Here is an 18,640-nt window from a genome sequence, read left to right as displayed (position 1 = left end):
TGGTCGGCTAGTTCTACGAGAGATCAAGGAGAGTCGGGCGCTACATGTATCAGTGTGGGCAAAATGGTTGTGATTTTACGTCGCCCGGATCTACCACCATCTGCGAACAGGCCTTTCCAAATCTTATCCATCAACCCACCAAAAATTTTAGAAAGGTGAAAATTCCGAAAGCATAAGATCTATGTAGAGCTTACGGTTGACTTTTTGTTGACTTCCTGCTCGACGAGTTACCTCTATCCAACATGGTCGAGAAACATCTCGCTTTAACCCAGAAGGATAGGTTTTCTAGGCGTGCACAAAAAGCTTTTCACTTTTCTGCATCGAGGTGTAGACACCGTTTGTGAAAGCATCAGTCTAGTAGCTGATGTTGGTCATCTCGTCGCCCCTCCTTGGTGCTCTAGTAGCTGGACGGGCCGCTTCCGTATAATTAAACGAGAGGTTCAGTCGAAGGTTTTCGATCATCATGACGCAGCCAGTTACTCGCACCAATCACTCGGTGACAGCATAGCTCCCGAAATGCTATGATTCCTGAAAGTCAGAGTATGTAGGCCTACGAGTGAATGTGACTAGTGGCCTGGGCAGAAAAAGATGTTCTGCTTTGACTGTCGATCGTCCACTCATGGCTTCATTATCCTCAAAGGATGTGCTTCCGTATTGAAGACCCAGTCGTCAAGACTGAGTAAATCACTAGGGGAGAAGATGAGGTATAAGTACTTCAATGTTTCGGCGAGCCAGAAACTCTGGTGTATGAAGGTTAACACAGCACAGTTATATTGTCTTTGGATAACTTACTTCCATAGAATCCCGTTGTGATGGTCTACCATTGACGGTAACATTGTCGATGGCAGCGTTTCCATACGGTGTATGAGTAGCGGCCTCTATTGCCTGAAACATGTCCCATGCCGCGGTCTGAAATTCCTCAAGACCAGTGATGCGGTACAGTACAAATGCACTTTCAATTGCTTCAGGACGAAGACTGTAAGATGGTACTCGAGCATTGCGGAATCCTTTCGGTAGTGATAGATGCCCTTCGTGGTCTCCTGTAACTTCCTTTTCCCATTTCTCCTCGTCCCAGACACAGCCAGTTAGAGAGCCACAGATAACCATACTAAAGATTTCTGGCATGATACCTGTGGGAAAGGCCTTGTATGCCCAAATACAGCCTCTAGTAAGCTTGGCGCCGATATCGATGTGTTCCTGATGGTTGAAGAGACGGCCACCAAGGGCAAACATTCCGCCTGTAAAACATGTAAGGTGTTGTCCTTCTGGGTCGAGCCAAGCAGATGAGTCTGCATGGAAGGTACCTATAAACAGAATGTCATCATTATTCGGGGTCATGGGCCTGTATAATAGGTTGTTCTTAATCGTCTCCGCTGCAGCTAAATACATTTTTGCGTATCCTAGGTCGGCACCGCCGAGTAAAGCGTGCATTTTAAGTAGATACTCATATAAAGAATCGGCGAGTGCCCCGAGCGTAAAGGTATTGTCTTGAGTGAGGATTCCTTCTCTCATATTAAAGAATGTTGGCCACATGCCGGGTAGCATAGTAGCATTTTGGGTCTGGTATAGCAAGTTTGAAACTCTCGAAATAGCGTCGTAGTATTTGGGATCGCCAGTGAGCTGAGACAGCCGGGTAAACTCCATTGACAAACTCCCCGGACCAGCTGACGGTTGATGAGTGTCTGCAGTGAGTTGACCGTTCTTTGCCTTTTCGAAGTCTAACCAGAACGCAGGCATTCGGTTAGGGGTATCAAACCCGGCATACAGCATATTTCCTAATTCAACGGCCTTCTCCAGAAGAACTGGTTCCCCGCTTAGCTGATAGGCCGCGAGCAGGCCTCCTAGATGGCGAATTGTAGTCTCAAACAGATTACACGCTGTTTCCTGAGTGTCGGCCCAGTCGATTATTGCAACGACTTGGACGGCCTCCCAAAACTCCTGTTTTAGATCCATGATCCAGAGTGTGTCCAATGAATCAACTAATGTTGCGGCCCAGCCACCAAAAGTGTTCTTGCCCGTGGCAGAAAGAGGAGCCAGCTCGTCTTTCATCCATGCAAACTCCTTGTAGCTTTTCCAGTTTCGCTGGAACGTCTTTTTGACGACATCGCGCCGATTTTGTTGCGAGGTTTGCAGGAAACGGTGTTTCTTAGGGAAATTGTGCTGAATAGGCGGGAGGCGTTGAATTTTGCCTGAGGGCAGTGGATTCAGAGGTGCAGGATCATGGAATGGTGGTAGGGTCGACCAATCGAAACTACTCTTGGTGGCTTTAAGTGCTGGTCGAGTCTCCCTATGAGGAATTAAGAAGAGGACCAAGATCGAAAAAACGAAGACTATAGCCAGATAGCGAGCCGCAGACGCGCGACCCAGAAGCATACCGCTGACTTGAGGTCAATCTGGAATGCTTCAAAGTGAACAACGAGCCAGGTGCGCTCGTTTTTGATGCATAGCAATTCGGGTTTATACGAATTGATGCACTCGGCAAGGGTGGCTTGTCATCAAGCTGCTGCGCTAGTGAGAGTCAGAAAGCCGGGCGGCCGGCTCACCGGGTTGTGCCTTTTTAACCGCCACTGTGGAGATTTTCCATGAAATAGGCGCTGCCCCTTAAACTCAACTCCGACATCAGATGCCTCGGCGGACTCTATCTATACTACCAACTTCGTGACAGCACATGAAACCGTGCTCGCTCTCGAGAGTATAGTCCGGCTGATCAATGAGCGAGTTCGCCCCTATGATGTGGACCTTAGATGGAGTGACATGAACATTACAGAATACAGAGGTTGTGAAGTCTACCAAGTCCCAAAAGCCCACTAATGCACGCTACAGATTGAAATCAACGAACGATTCACCTTGGATGGGGTTGCTGCTCCTCTTCCGTGCAGATGGTCCCCTGACATTGTCGATTTAGTATGAACTTAGCCTGGCCAGGCGCATGGCGGCGTAAAGAACACAATTTCGAAGGGTAGCATTGGGCACATCGAAACACACTGGTGACCTGTTGCAACTGAGTTAGAACGGTACCGTAGCCTTCCGGGACTGCTAATGACAACTGTGGTAAGCACCCATGTGGCCGGCGCCTGAGCCAGAATCAGCTGGCTATGAACTTCATAACCAATACTCAGGCGATTGGCATCCTACTATGCGCCGAAAGGTCGAATGCGGCCCGCGTCATTTTGGCAAAGCACACTCATGTGGAACAAAGATATTGGAGCCTTTCAACAACCCTTGCTACGCGCCCTGCATGAGTATGTCGCTAAGGGGCTTGGTGGGTTTACGAGTGTAGCTTGCTGTTTTGATTCTCCTTCAAACAGGGCATAGCCCATGCAACTCTACAATCATTACAATCATAAGGCGAAATTGCACAGTCTAATCGGAAGTGCTGAGAGCTACTATGTGGCTTGGATCAGTCGTAGAGATGTCGAATCCTCTCTCTGGGTTGTCGCCTGCATAACCTCGCAAGCGGCTGTTCTTCTTTTTCCCTCAAACCAATCTCACTCTCTCCCTCACATCCAAACACTTAAGCATCAACAATATGGCCCTTGTATTGCTTGTTCTTACACGTTTTCTGTTCACAACAGCAGCAACGTGTAACCCCGTACCTTTTGCTCTATCAATCACCGATGTTCAGGTTGACCCAGAAATTCCAGACTCGTTCATGAGAGGAATTCCAGCGCAGATAGGTACTCCGCCACAACACATCGTTATGCTACCTTGGGCGTATGTCGCGCCATTCCGACAGCTGATCACAGATGACTGACTCAACTTCCAGAGAGCTGAATAATACCTGGATATATGACCAACAAACGTATTGCGATCCAACCATTATTTTCAGCGATACAATTTGTCAAGTTCGACGAGGACACCCTTACTCTGATGGCAACTCCACGTCATTCGTTCAATCACTAGACATCATCAGTGCCGGAGGATCATCACAAGAAACAAATGCCTTTGGGTCGGAAGTGGGTATCGCCAAGCTGATTGATACAAGCCTTGCTGGCATTGAATTCTTCAATGTTGCCTCCACAAGTCAGTTGTCTCGTTTTCCGATTGGGATACCTAGACTAGGTTGGGATGCTGGGTACACAACTCTTCATGCATTGGGCATGGGCACTAATTCTACTTATATGAACAATCTCCGTTCCACCGGGCGGATTGGGGCAAGGGTCTGGTCAATATTTTGGGGTCGCATGTGGACAACCAACAACCCCCTCGACGGACAAGTTGTTCTAGGAGGGTACGATGAGAGCAAGGTGATCGGTCAAAATCATACTCAGGCTCTCAACTATGGTGCTACAGGATGCTGGACTGGGATGAAGGTTAACATCGCAGACGTACTCGTCAATTTTCGTAATGGGAAGGACGCCAGTATTCTTCAGGCAAACACAGCAATTCCGACATGTATCGTGCCACACAGACAACTGCTTCTTGAGGTTCCAGGCACCGTTTACGACAATTTCGAAAAAGTAACCAATACGACCAATATTGGGGTATCCTATGGGTTACATTGGTCTGCTCATCTATTTGACATGGGCACTCAGTAGGTCGTTGTTGTGAGGTTAAATTGAATCCTGCACTAACATGTGTCACTAGGTTTGATGGTGACATAACCATTGTTCTCGATTCAGGCCTGGAGATTCGTGTACCTAACGACCAATACATTGTGCCTTTCGTCTCTGTTGACAGATCAGGATCTCGTATCTTCAATGATAGCCAGAGGGAAGTTCTGATATCTAGCATCGGCGACCAACCAGCAACTTTAGGTCGATATTTCCTGACGGCCGCTTATTTGATGGTCGACCAAGACTCCGATAGATTCACTCTTTGGCAAGCGAATCCATCCACAAAGAGCCGGCTAGTTCCAATATCATCCGCTAGCATTGAATCGGACTGTACCAATACCACTGCGCCAGACTCTTCCTCTTCGCCCACGACCAGCGCGTCGTCTCCGAAGCATGTTTCCCCTGGAGTCATTGCTGGTCCTGTTATGGCTGTCGTGGTAATATTGATTATTGTTGCTCTGATTTTTTTCATTCGGAGGACAAGAAAATCTCAGGGCACAGGCACTGAGAGTATTGCTCGTCCCACTTCCCTGAGTCTATCAAAGTACGAGTTGCAATCAGAAACATCGAATCCAGTTGTGTCTCAATTAACACAGTACAGTGGTAAATCGAAAATGTCGGAGTTAAGCGCGACTGCAGTGGTGGGACAAGAGACAGGCAAATTGTTGGGGCCAATATACGAGTTATCTAGTGGTGTTCATTCCCCTTCACTTCTTAGATGTTAATCGTCAACCTAGTGCCAAAAATGCTCTATAAATATTAGATATCCTATTCTAATCTCTGGCTCTATTGTATTTCCTGGCCCGGGGACTTACTTGGGCTAGTTTCCCCTCTGTCTCTCCATCTGTCATGATGTCGTTCCACAATGAGAAGAGCGAACCTCTCAACAAAGTCGACGACGAAGCCATTGAAAATATACTCAGCGTCGAATCTGCACCGGAGGATGATGCCAGTGCGAACTTCACATGTGATACATAGTATTGAGGTGATTTGGAACCTCCTTGCTTGTTTGCTAAGGTACTTTAAGGCCGTTTTCTTTATCATTGGTCCCGCAGGAGCCATCCCCTTCCCCAGTCGAGCCTTTCTGAGGATGCATGAAACGCAATTTGAATCTCAGATTCCCGTTTTGACGGGTATGCTATCGGTAATGCTGGTACGCTCCTTAGTGGCAAAGGCTTAAGCTGGAAAAAGATCATTATTGGCCAAGTTCTCGGCGGAGCTGGATCCACATTGGGATTTCTGTGCACGCGCCTCTTCCAAGAGATCGTACCCCAAGTCCAAGCGCTCCATGATCATCGCCCTTGCTGGAATCTTCTGGGACCGCCTATTCTTCTAGCAGCATTACATTCGGAGCCTTCATCAAAGGCGAGGTTAGAGGCCAAAACGACAGTTGCCGGTGCGGCTTCTTCCTTTGCGCTGGTTGCTATGCCGTTGCATTCCCACTTATCGCCGTCTTCTATCACCCCAGCCCAAGGCCAAACTCAGAAAACACTGTCTATGGCACGGCGGATCTTCCAAATTGACCGGCTGGGGGTCTTCTTGGTCACGTCTGGTTTAGTCCTGTTCTTAGTAAGCCTTGAGTCGGGAGGAGACCCACCGCCGTGGTCATCGCCTCGAGTGGTCGCCTTTTAGCGAGCATTATGGCTGCCTTTGCCAGTGAGAGTGGAAAGGAGCCAGAAACCCTCGATCTTGGGTCACAGCCTACTTGACCATCGCAATTTTGTGCTGCAAACGGCAATCTGCTTTGTGGGCGGTATTTGTGCTTTTTGGAGGACAGGCATTCCTCCCTCAAGAGTTCGTCTACGTCTTCGCTGATGACGCTGTCCTCACTGGCGTATGGGCACCGGCTTTCAACCTCGGTAGGCCTTGACATGGATTGGTTTGGGCCAGGTTATAGCCTTAGTTAACTCAGCCCGGCGGGCTTTTGATTCCTAAAAGTCACAAACCAACCCAACCCAGAAAAACTATAGACCTCGGTTGGGTTAGGGTGATAAAAAGTACGAACCCAAAACCAGCCCATAACCCAGCCCAACCCAGACCCCATTAACACTGCTATCCAGAACGCGAATCCACACCAATACTTACCGTACGCCCCCTGAATATTCACTTGATTGATATTCTATGCCGCCGTGGCGATCTTTCGAGTCCACACATGCGGCAAGACGATCTACGGATTCCGCGTGAAACTGCGAACGGAGGCAAGATTGGTGTACGACTGTCTTATGTTGCTCAGGAATGTCAACCAGCCGGAGGCTGCAGCGTAAATGGGCAATCGAGGGCACCCAGGCTAAAGTTGACACATTGACACCCGTTTATTGGAGATTTCAGCGATGCAGGATTGCAGGATTCTGCTTCTCAGCCGACGAGGCCTGACTTCGATCTGTTTCAGTGTGCTCGAGCCGTCGAAATGAGTGATACGTTTAGCAGTCTCAAGGTCTTGGCAACAGGGTCAGATAGATAAAGATGAGGGCATCGGATTTAGGAGAGGTTAGTAAAATGGTAAGTGCTCGCTTGATTGCTTCACAGTCAGAAGATTAGGTGGACAGATTAGTATAGGGACCAAGAGAGGCTTAAGGTGCTATTTCCTCTCGGATAAACAGGGGAAATGGTGTTCCTAGATCTCTTTCTTTTAGCCTGGCCGCAGCGGAGATGTAGATGGGAGTCGAAGAGGGTGATGTGACCTTTGTCGGTTACCTTCGCGATTCATAATAGTGAGATAATCACAGTAAAAGCCGATTGAAGCCTGACTGGAATTGGATATTATAGCTTATTCCTCTGCGTCCTTGTTCGAAGTTCTGTCTAAGGAGTCCGTTCCCTTCGACGAATAATTGGAAGTAGGAAGCAGCGCACCTAGATTCTCTGCGGTGCCCAAGTAATATGAAAGGTCACTGTTGTCGTACTCCCGGAGGGTGAACCCGTTCCCGAAGAACCCAAAAGGGTTATTGCCCTCGTAGCTGATGTTGTAGTCCTCATATCGAGGTTGCGCCAGGGCTTCGAAGAAAAGAAGCCGTGAGCCCGGCCAGATCGATAAGGGCCCATCCTCTTTGCCTTGCTTGAACCAGCTCCGGCAACCTGACGTCCATGCTGTACGTTTCAAGTACAAGTCGGCATGCTCGATGAAAGCATGGCATACTTCCTTCCGCGGTGCCATGGCACGGATGTTCTGGGTTTGGATTTTCTTAATGAGCATCATGAAATGTCGCATGAGGTGCTCAATAATGGGCAGGAATGAGCCATGGCCTACTGGGCTATATGCACCTGTCACTGTCCAGTAATTCGGAACTTTCTAAAGTTAGTCATGCGTATGTTAAGGAACATAGTGCCTCTACTCACTCTCGGGCACACCGATAGAAAGGTATGAGATCGGTTTGTCCTTCTGCATATCTTGGACGTTCAATCCCCGTGCTTTAACAGGGAAACGTGGAACCCAGGACGTGTCGAATCTATTACAATATTATTAATCAATATCAATAGCCCTTGTTCCGCAGCGAGAACATACCCTGTCGCACAGATAATAGCGTCAACTTCGTGCTCTAGACCTTGATGGTCGATGAAACCATTCGGCGTAACCTTGGCCATCTCCATGGGAAATGTCGTTACATGTGGCAGTGTCAAGGCTTCTAAGAAGCCGTTTCCCGGCGTGGGCCGCCGGCAGCCCACGCCGAACTTGGTAGGTACCAGCATGTTAATCAGATCCTGCCGGCCCTTTAATTTGTCTTGCATCTGTTTCGTGGAGAAATCCTTAGCTTCCTTTGCCTCGGGAGTGCCGTTGAGAATGAATTTAAATCTCTGGTTCAGTTCATCCTCGATTTCCTTGGTGTGCGCGACATAATCAGGGAAGTTCTCTGCGAAGTTGCGCTTCTGTTGCTCCGAGTATTCAAAGTTCGCTCCGTCGGGCCCAGCATACTTTTGAGCGAATCCAGCCGTGATCCAGGTCGGTGACCTCACCCAGGTATAAAGCTTATCAACCTTTGATGCGATACTGGCTGTGACTTGGATGCCGCTACTGCCAACGCCGATCACTGCCACACGTTTACCTTCGAGATCGGTACCAGCAGCATAATTCGCAGTGTGGCAAAGAGTCCCCTTGAAATCATGGAGACCTTCAATTGCAGGCCATTTCCAGCTGCTATTCTAGTGTTAATTTATTGTGTCAATACAGAAAGTGTCTGGGCTTACTTTAAAACGCCCCCACCGTTGATAAAGATGTCAGCTCTATCCACGAACTCGGTCCCGTCATCGAGGTTCTTGACCTTCACGTGCCACATCCCTTGGTCCTCGTGCCATTCCGCGCCGGTTATTTCATGGTTGAGTTTCATGTACTTCCGGAGTCCAAACGTATCCACGATATCCTTGAAATACTGCCAGATCTCCTCGGAGTACGAATAGAAGTGGGACCAGTCGGCTTTGCGTGCCCAGGTAAACTTTTACATTGTAAGAATGAAATAAGGGAGAGGGGTTCTTGGACTAGTACCTGATAGTTTACTGAGGGAATATCACAAGCGCAACCAGGATATCTAGCCCTCAACGTCAGCCAACATCACAACGAGAGACGAGTGAGAATCTCCCAAACCTGTTCTCCAGCCAAGTTCCGCCAATGTCGGGATTCTTATCGTAGCAAATGAAGTCGACATTCTCCAGCGTCTCCGATGCAAATTTGGAAAAGCAAATGCCAGATGCTCCAGCGCCAAGGTGAATGACTCGAATATGCCTTTGCACTGCAGCGGGTTGTTCTCTGATAATGTATCCTCGGCCGTTTGTAGTAGGCCATCCGTACCGCTCTGGAAGTTCTCGGAGGTCCCCGTTGGCCAGGGAAGGAGTCGTTCCATTTTTCGAATGTACAGGTGAAGGAATCATGTCTTTCAAGATTATCGGCCTCGCGAAAGTAACGCGTAGCAGGAAACTGGTTTCTATAGTGCTCAGAAAGCAGCCTCTGACGTGGTGATTATCGTGACTTTATCAGCAAAAGCTTCTGACACCTAGGTATAGCTCATAAGGGCACCTGTGTCACGGCTCCCAGGGTTCACAAACCTGCGCAATGTATCGAGAAAATGGTGGCCCCGCAGCTCTGGTAGCCTGCCAGCAGCCAGGCTGTGGATGCCGATTGTGATAGGCCATAACTGGTATGGTTTCGTTGAGGACAGCGATGGCAAGACGGCGTCTCGTGGTGGCAGTGGGGCAACGGAGGGTTCTCCGTGCGGCTGACGGCGTTTTCAACACGCCGTCCTATGAGAACAGGGGGGAAGATTCTCACCTGTCACGGTGTCTCTTTGGGTTCCCCATCCGGCCATCTTCTCGACCTTCACTAAAGGGACGATGCGCCGCCTTGTCGTTGGGTGGCTCAGCAGATTGACCATCTACCATGGAATGAGGATTCTGAGCCGGACACCTCCCATGGTGAGGTGGGGAGTCCGGGCTATGTGAACCTGCCGAATAGGAATCCATCCTCCCCAGAAATCGCGAAGAGCTCCCCAAGCTTGTAAGGCTCTCACGTTTATCTGTGTAAACTATTGTTACTGTAGTGTTCTTTCGTAATTGGCACCCTGGTCCTTGAGCCTCGGCAAACGACCAAATGACGAGGCTTAGGTTTGACCCCCGATGGACCAGGAGCCGTTAAGCTGGTTGCGGGTTGCGGGGTTTTGCCAAACAACTTTTAATGTCCCAGATGAGGAGCTTCTTGGCGGATCGCAAACATTGAATATTCACACCATTCAAGATTGACCGCACAAGCATTAGCCGATTTGCTTCAGGTGAAGCGCCCTCCAGCTCTTGAATCTCTTCAAGTTCTCTGTCCCGGGTTACTCTTTACCTGAACCTGCTGCGACCATGGACACGCCAATTATAAATGGCGGAGCAGAACAGGAAGCCCGACAGTCGTTAGAACTGCGAGCTCGGCGTGTTGGACGTGTCGCTTGTTCATTCTGCCATCGCCGGCGAATTCGTTGTGATGCATCCCAAGCTCAGGCCTGCTCGAATTGTGTCATGGCGCAAATACCATGCCATCTGATTGACTCTCAACGAGGGAAGTAAGTCTACACATGGCTGGGTGCCTATCTGGGAGAGGGGCCATCTGACGGCCTCAAATAGATATCCTAGAGCACGTACGAAAGCCACTGCAAAACATCCATCCCCAAAGATAAGTCATGGTGATTACAGTCACCACTCCGTGACACGAGACATGATTACGCAAACCACTCTGCCAACACCACAGACGCCACTGCTGCAGGAAGCTGCGTCATTCAAGAACGAGTTTAGAGGGCAACAGGTTGCTGCTGATGGCCTTGAGCATGATCCGCCTGAAAGATGTTCAATGAACAGTTCCCAAGGGGCCATCGTTGAGGATGGCTCGGACGACCTCTACGCCAGGTTATCACAGCTGCACTCATCGACTCTACGAAACTGCAGTCTGTCAGGGATGCACGCTATCTATCTTGGTGAGTCGTTTTTACTCACGTATGTGGTTCGCAGCACTCTTGATGCAGAAACCGCACCATGGCCCGTTTCCACCTTGCAGCTACCCTTGCCAACAGCAGCCAGCAACAAACCTGGCAGGCTTACGCCAGATTCACATTTAAATGCAGAAGATCTGGAGGTCTTGCAACTGAGGTCAGCTTTCACGTTACCCGAGCAGGAGGCCTCCGATGCACTCGTGAAAACATTCTTTGACGCCGTCTATCCGGCCTTTCCGATCTTCGACAGACGAGATTTTGCGGTGCTATATGAAACAAACCAGATCTCATTGCTCATCTTGAATGCAATATTCGCGATAGCAAGCACTCTGTGTGATGCAGAGGTGATCAGAAAGGCCGGCTTTGAGAGTCGGCGGTCGGCTCGGAAGACGTTCATCAAACGGGCCAAGGCGTTGTATGATGCAGACTACGACAGGGATAAGGTCGTTTTAATCCAAGCGACTTTCATTCTCAGCTTTCTCTGGGAAGGGCCTAACGAGGAGAAAGACATGTGGCACTGGCTGGGCATCGCGATCAGCATTGCTCAGGGGAAAGGATTGCACAGATCGTGAGCACTGCTTTCATCTCCCCAACGCTCTGGAGGCCTAACAGAAAAGCAGTACAGGACTTTCAATATTACGATTGCGCGACCGTAGGCTGTGGAAGCGGATATGGTGGTCACTTTATGTAGGAAACTAGAATTGGCAGTGCAGAAGAATAGTGAAAACTGACCCGGCTACAGGTTCGTGACCGGCACTGCGCAGGGACACTTGGTCGGCCTATGCGAATCCGTGATGACGATTGCGACGTCGAGCCGTTGCATGAAACGGACTTTCTTGGTACCGCCGATAGCGAAGTCGGTGACCACGAGCACGATGTCCGCTCCAATATTTACTCGAGCACTAGCACAGCACATATTCAATATGCCATCTCAATGTCTAGGCTTGCTGTGATTTGTGAGTACAAGAATTGTTGGATTATTGATCGGCCCGACTGACCACTCATGCTTCTGAAGTTGGCAATATCATCTCAACGAAGCATCCTGTCTGCCCCTCAAGAGTCACCTTAAGCTCGGCAGAACTAGTCGAACACTTAAAGATATGGCGACAACAATTGCTTCTGAGGGTTCGTGAGGATGATGAAGACCAGAACGATTGGTTCTGGGCCAGAATGTTGGATTTGAGCTACAAGTAATCCATCCACTGTTTCCCGACTCGTGGGAACATCAGGGCTTGGGGATGCTGACATTTTGTAGTCACTTGCTCATTCTGCTTCATCGTCCCGAGCACGTGAAGGCTTCAAGAATTGTCGTTTCGCCACATAACACAGCACTACTGGCTGCAAATAGGATCTCCAGGATCGTTGATGAGTTCCTGGGCTTGGGGATGATGAAGGAGACCCAACTGCAGATGTAAGTTCGCTGTTTGGCGTCCCCGCAAATGGTGCTCCCCCGGTCGCGACTGTTCGGAAACTGACTAGAAGCGAGTAGATGCCCAAATATTTTCGCCGCGCTGACCATTTATGCACTAATATTACGGAACTCAGACAAGAACCAACGGGAGCTCACTGAAAACAGGGCTCGTCTACTGATGCTTGGTCTGCGCAAAATTGGCGAAACGTGGCCTGCGAGCAGCTGGATACTGCGCCTTTTCGAAACAATATTCCAAAATCAGAGCATGAGAGATCAACAAGAAAATGTATCATCATCACTAGCAAACGATCGTATTCCACAAGCACACAATCTGGACTGTGATGTGGTGGCAGCGAACGAGCAGCAACAAGAGTTTACAGCCTTGTACGGTCACCGTTCTGTTCATCTCACGGGAGGTGTATCCGAGGATGGCAGCGGCCAGTTGCAGAGGGACCGATCGTACATCCAGACGCATAAAGCGCCACTTTCTGCGAATGAGTTCATGGATGGGGAGCTGCTACCATGGTTCCCAGATAACTGGTTAGACTTTAATGTTCCAGATAGCTTTTGAAGGCGTCTTGCAGTGTCGTTGGGTGCTGTGCCGTGTCAGTGCAGAGGGATCAGCAGAATCCAAAAAACAATAAACTCTTTTGCATAGGCCGCTAGCTCGAGGGCGAGCGTGTTCTTGACACTATTCTATATTGTCATACCCTGGCCGTCTTCCCCCGCCACCGAGACTTCAAATCTCAACCCCTTTTGTTGTCATTCACCCGGTACGCAGCTCTGGTGCTTTCTGGCCTTTGTCCGCATTTTGATCTTGGCTATCTAGATCTTGGCAGGAGTGGTGACTAGGTTTTCGTAGTGACTGTGCCCCTGATCTGACTCCTTAGCCAGAGAAGTTCCAACTTCTGCACCGGCAGCGCCACGGTCGTTGGATTCAACTTCTATATCCAGTACAACTTTCTCCTCGGTTGTGATGTGAGTGAGGTGGACCTCGACCTGGTCGCCGAATTTCTCGTTGATTTCTTCTAAAGAGAACCCCTTCGTCTAAACAGTGTCAGCTTTCGCCTGGGAACACAAGAGATTGGAAATACCTCTGGAAAGGTCATCAAGATGATGGGGACACAGAGCGTTGTCAAAGAGATGAAGACAAGATAGTACTTCCAGCCAATTGATGCAAAGGCGTACGGAGCCGCCTGAAGATAAGGAATAGTACATGCGTAGAGTACGATAATCGAGAAAGCCATGCCTTTGGCCCGGATGTGTGTCGGAAAGATCTCCGCGCAGTACACGTAGGTGGTGGCATCTATGCAGCCCGCGTAGCTTTGAATCATTAGAGGGTTCACTAACGGATGAGGGACCGAGCTGCCTTACAAAAGGATGTAAAAGAAGAGGATGAATACGCCTGCGCTTAGACCAGCTTTGTTGTCCGTCCCGGCATATTCGGCAACTAGAGCTGACTCTATTGCGAGACATAGGATACAACCGATGAGACCAATGACTAAAATGTGTCAGTAATGATTGCACATCAGGTCCATGAACTTACTCATTAGTCGGACCCTTCCGACTCTGTCGATTAGCAGTGCACATACGTAGTTGAGGACCGCAGCGATAGTGCAGTACGACGCTCCCAAGATAAGCGGCACGCCACCGGTCTGCCCCAGGCCCTGGTAAAGGAGGACGCTGTAGTCGTTAAGGATGTTAGCACGCGCGAGAGTTCGGTTTAAGGAGGACTCACTGTAGATGACGAGATTACCGGAACCCTGTGCAGCAAACATGGTGACGAAAGCACAAAACATTCTTTTGCGATAGCTCGGCTTGCGAAATAGATCGAGCAGACCTTCCTGAGCTCTCAAGAGCTTGTCAGCCTCCGCTTGTCGTGAAATCTGGTAAAATTCCTCCCGAGCAAACAATTGTTGACTACTGCTGGCGCCATGTAACTTGGAGATTATGTTCCAAGCTTCGTCTCGACGGTCTTGGAACAGCACTACCAGTGGCTATCAGTACACGGAGAGCTCCGTTATACGGGAAGGCCAAGAGTTACATACTCCAACGGGGTGACTCAGGAATCACCGGCATTGCGATCAGCATTAGGAGCGGCCACAAGCACTGCAAAGCCAGGGGAAATCGCCATTGAAAGTCTGGGTTGGTCGCATAGTAGCAACCCACACCAACCCACGCTGCAATTGAATATGCAGAAACAATAATGACACCTGTTGGGATGCACGTGAGTGACTGTAGTATACTCAAAGGCAGGACAGGATTTGTATACCATTCTGGGCCACGAAGAATCCTCGAGTCGAAGGAGGGGAAATCTCGGCCTGGAAAATGGGAACCAGTGTGATGAGCATCCCTATGGTCAAACTCAGTACTTGATTCGATGTGCACCATGCAACTGACCTGCTCCTAGGCCAGTAACAAATCTGGCCACCAGAAACATGGCAATATGGACTGATGCGGTCTGCAAAATGCACCCGACCAGTGCCACAACGGTTGCAGCCACAAGCGAAGGCTTACGGCCACGAGCTTCGCTCATCCATGCCATGAAACAGGAACCGAACACGCCACCTGCAGACAATAGGCCATTAATAGCACCGATGATGCTGGCAGTATAAGAGTAGTTGCTAGCCGTAGGATCAGCTACCAGGCCAAAATAAGTATAAAAGTGGGGCTGGCCAAGAGTCGTCGAGATGATGCTGAGAATGTAGCCATATGTCATGCTTCCAAGACATATCGCAGAAATTGCCTGGCAGTTGCCGGTAAGCATGGATCATACGTAAGAACATTAGGGCTTACGGTGGTGTTTGCCCACGAGACATTGTCCTGTTTGGCCATTATGGTGCTCGTCCGCTGATGGGGTGGTTCCGTACGCTTGAAACGTATGTGGAGGGAGCAGGGGCAGTAGTTGAGTTCTGGAAGATAAATTGTCAAATTGGATCTTAAGGACAGGTGATTTTGGTTTTGTAGTCCGATAAGCACCTTACGCAACAACCCCAGGTCCAGCCAGCTCAGCACGGTTCTGCGGGGACCTGGTCTGGGGAAAGCATTATGTGGAGGCTCGAAGGCTCGAAATTTGCGCATTCTCGCGTAGACGCCGTCTTTCTTAGGAAGGCAGTCATGATACCCCTATGAGATTGGGAGATCCCGATTCATGCGTACATCTGGGGGGATCTGATGTGGTCTCAGCGAACATCGGCCAAAGACGCCGTCTTAGTGGGGTGTGAGATGGCATTCTGTGAGACGGCGTCTTTGCTCCTTGACAGCAGATCATAGACAAAACGGCCCTACCGAACCTCAAATGTTCACTCAACGTCACGAACCCATGCACCAGCTCCAAGATTTACAGCAAACATGACCGCATGAGACACCAATCACGAAACCACGCAACGTACATTCTCGTGGCGTAATGGAGGCTTGGTTTCGTATGGATTACGTTCGTTCCCTGAACTTGTTGCAACGCATGTTGAGAAACTAGGGGGACGACGGGTATCCGCGTGGATCCAGGTCGCTTGCCAGGGACACGGAGAGTAAGCGTAAATTGAAGACGCATTGGATTCAAAGCTTGTGGGAGAGCACATCGGGTTCCCCAGTCACGTGCCCCAGGGAGCTCTGCTTGCTTTGTCACAGATGTTGGCGAAATGGACTATGCCGCTTTTGGCAAGCACTCGAGCATATATGAGATCTCTCTCTGTCTCTTTCTTTTCTATGGACGTTGTTTATATGCAAATTTATGAGGCATTTGATCTTGGCAAGCTCCTTTTCCATGACTTCAAATCACTCATTGATTTTCAAGCATTCCAAATGCTGATACAGTGGCGTTTTCATGGTAGGACTCACAGGAGTGCCTCATAGAGTTTAGTATCCATATTTTTAGTGCGTCACGTTTTAGGTGAGTAGTACGCGCTAGAATCATTAGCGCCAACAACAGAGATGTAAGTCGACTTCCGCATTGGTGTACCGACAAGCGTTTAAAGTACGATAACAATGTCTATATATTTAATTCTCTATTATTAAGTAAATAATATAGTACGAGAATAATCTCGGAGCCAATAGGAGTTTACAGTTTCTACCACTTCTTCCGGTCTAAGTCGACCAGGCTATCATTCTGGTCAAGAACACTACCTACATCTTTGCATTGACGACAGCGAGCCCAGGTAAATATTGGTTAGAAACGTGCAAAAGGCTGAACCATGGGCGGACAACGCAGGGAAGTTTGAACTTGATCAGCATGGAAGTCGCGTCTCGTGGGAAGGTCTATTTTGTTTTGACGTGCGAAGGCAAGAGCCTCCTGTCACCGGAGTGGAAGTTGCCTTCCGCGAGTTCTCGATATCAATGCTCCTGTCAGACATGTGCGAACAACAACCAAAAGCTTACCTCTCTTCCACCAAATGTTCTGTCTCATTTCTTGATCCGAGCTTAGGCCCTTCGCTGCTCCGTTGTACTGTACATATCATATCATGTGTATCCATTCCATTTTATCGGTTGTTTCCTCCTTGCAACGATCCAACGCTACTTTCTCCCCGCTCAGCGGCACTCTGTGCATACTTCCTCGTGATGGCTGCGACGCCACGCCGACAAGCACTTCAGATGCATGATATCCAGGATCGAGATGGTGAGAGAACCCCAACAAGCCCGGCTCAGGAGCATTCAAGTCTTTTCCATGAACTCCACGAAACAGTTCGCCGGTTATTGCAGCATATCATATTTGCCTGCCTTCTCACTTTGAGACTGTATATGCTTCCGCTGCTGTACTTCTCACACAAGCTTACCGTACGCGATGATCCGTGGTACTTTGCAACGTGGAATATTATGCTTCGGCCGGGCAGGAGCATGGCAAACTGTGAACAATGCCACGGCCAAGGCAGAGGGAGTTCCCTGATCCGACGGTGGAACATATTCAAAGACAACTTCTGGGCGCCTGTGAAAATACTAAAAACTCTATATGCACTCGGCCGAGTCATTGGGGAAGATCCAAATACAATCCAACCAACGCCTCCTCCGTTCTTGAATATAGGGCCAGATTCTGCCATTGATGTCCAGAGCGTTGAAGAAAATACCCCGAAGGTGCTAGGTAATGAAGTGACTGACTCGTCCGCCAAAGCGCCTGCAAGTGCTTCGCAAATCTACCACGCGGCATTACTCAATGGCAATACCTTGGACGACATTCTTGCAGCCTTCGAAACAAATACACCTGGCTCTTCCATCCGCGCCGAGCATGCCGTTGTAACACAGAGTCCAATCATAAGCCGTGACAATGAAGAGCGCCTCACGGGTCCGTTCAAGAGACGCCACTATCGGGATGCAAGCCTTCGAAGCAAGACTCAGGAAACAACTTTCGCCCAAATATCGGACAGTTCTCTGATCTCTTCGCTTGAACCTTGCCCGGTCTTTTACGGAAGCGAGGTAAAAGCAGTGACGGAATCTCCAAGCACATCTCCAAGATCCCAGTGCCAGACGCGCTCCGTCTCTTCTCCACATGCATATGATGCTTTCAAGGAGCAGGATGAGAATAAGCTAGCAATTTCAACTGAATCGACGCAATGTCCAACATACATGCGCAGACATAATCATTCAGCAGGACCCAAGAGACCGCTGAGTGGGGACAGAAAATCGCTTGCATTATTGCAGGAGACTGGCACAATGTCTAGTCCTGCCTTGAGCTCAAGTTCGCCAACCAGACGGGCGAAACTGCAGCGGCGAGTCAAAGTCTACAAGGATGAAGAGAGAGTCTAGCGCACTTGACTAATTATTGACCGACTGTACGGCTTCATGCAACACTTCCTTTTATTTGGTGGCTGGTTGTTCCTGAAGATGTTATGTTTGAATGGAAATACCTCAGCGCAGCGATCAAGTTCCGCTTTTTACTCTACCTAGAGGAATGGAGGATGGGTTTGGGAACGGTGCAAGCATGGAGTTCCCAACGAAATGTATTAATATTGAGACTACCGGAGGTGCTAGTGGACTGCGGGAATGCGGTGCGTTTTGGAATTGGTGATAGTGATACCCTGGGTTAACAATTCAACTTCTTGATTCCTTGCGACTAGCGTAAGTATCGGTGAAAATTTTAGGGGGCCCTTGTTGGAGTTTTTTGCATCTAGGAACTCGTTGAGGTTGATGAAAAGTGGCGGCTATACGTGGACGTATTTGAGTTGATCGGGCCCTGTTATTATTCCCAGGGAAATTCGCTGCCCTTGTGCTCACTAACTAACCCGGTCCCCAGAATG

At 49.2% G+C, this 18,640-nt stretch overlaps 6 protein-coding genes across 6 annotated transcripts; 3 read left to right on the top strand and 3 right to left on the bottom strand.

Annotated features, from left to right (window-relative positions):
* Positions 1-617: 617 nt before the first annotated feature.
* A1O9_01844 (uncharacterized protein) lies at positions 618-2,373 on the bottom strand (the record flags this gene model as incomplete). Its single annotated transcript, XM_013411002.1, has 2 exons — positions 618-740; positions 793-2,373. The coding sequence occupies 2 exons, from the start codon at positions 2,371-2,373 to the stop codon at positions 618-620; spliced, it is 1,704 nt and encodes a 567-aa protein (XP_013266456.1).
* Positions 2,374-3,529: 1,156 nt separating this feature from the next.
* Positions 3,530-4,538, top strand: A1O9_01843 (uncharacterized protein; the record flags this gene model as incomplete). Its single annotated transcript, XM_013411001.1, has 2 exons — positions 3,530-3,714; positions 3,767-4,538. The coding sequence occupies 2 exons, from the start codon at positions 3,530-3,532 to the stop codon at positions 4,536-4,538; spliced, it is 957 nt and encodes a 318-aa protein (XP_013266455.1).
* Positions 4,539-7,323: 2,785 nt separating this feature from the next.
* On the bottom strand, positions 7,324-9,413 carry A1O9_01842 (uncharacterized protein; the record flags this gene model as incomplete). Its single annotated transcript, XM_013411000.1, has 5 exons — positions 7,324-7,838; positions 7,890-7,999; positions 8,056-8,685; positions 8,736-8,980; positions 9,096-9,413. The coding sequence occupies 5 exons, from the start codon at positions 9,411-9,413 to the stop codon at positions 7,324-7,326; spliced, it is 1,818 nt and encodes a 605-aa protein (XP_013266454.1).
* Positions 9,414-10,734: 1,321 nt separating this feature from the next.
* On the top strand, positions 10,735-11,577 carry A1O9_01841 (uncharacterized protein; the record flags this gene model as incomplete). The annotated part of the gene is made up of 1 exon (XM_013410999.1): positions 10,735-11,577. The coding sequence occupies one exon, from the start codon at positions 10,735-10,737 to the stop codon at positions 11,575-11,577; it is 843 nt and encodes a 280-aa protein (XP_013266453.1).
* Positions 11,578-13,241: 1,664 nt separating this feature from the next.
* A1O9_01840 (uncharacterized protein) lies at positions 13,242-15,183 on the bottom strand (the record flags this gene model as incomplete). Its single annotated transcript, XM_013410998.1, has 7 exons — positions 13,242-13,463; positions 13,511-13,739; positions 13,791-13,917; positions 13,963-14,403; positions 14,465-14,629; positions 14,689-14,769; positions 14,817-15,183. The coding sequence occupies 7 exons, from the start codon at positions 15,181-15,183 to the stop codon at positions 13,242-13,244; spliced, it is 1,632 nt and encodes a 543-aa protein (XP_013266452.1).
* A 1,838-nt stretch (positions 15,184-17,021) lies between these two features.
* On the top strand, positions 17,022-18,149 carry A1O9_01839 (uncharacterized protein; the record flags this gene model as incomplete). The annotated part of the gene is made up of 1 exon (XM_013410997.1): positions 17,022-18,149. Exon 1 carries the CDS (start codon positions 17,151-17,153, stop codon positions 18,147-18,149), a length of 999 nt encoding a protein of 332 aa, XP_013266451.1. The 5' UTR covers positions 17,022-17,150.
* Positions 18,150-18,640: the final 491 nt, after the last annotated feature.

This window comes from Exophiala aquamarina (assembly GCF_000709125.1).
Source record: "Exophiala aquamarina CBS 119918 chromosome Unknown aczIA-supercont1.1, whole genome shotgun sequence".
Classification (NCBI taxonomy): Eukaryota; Fungi; Ascomycota; class Eurotiomycetes; order Chaetothyriales; family Herpotrichiellaceae; genus Exophiala; species Exophiala aquamarina.
This window is presented reverse-complemented; position numbering and strand designations above follow the sequence as displayed.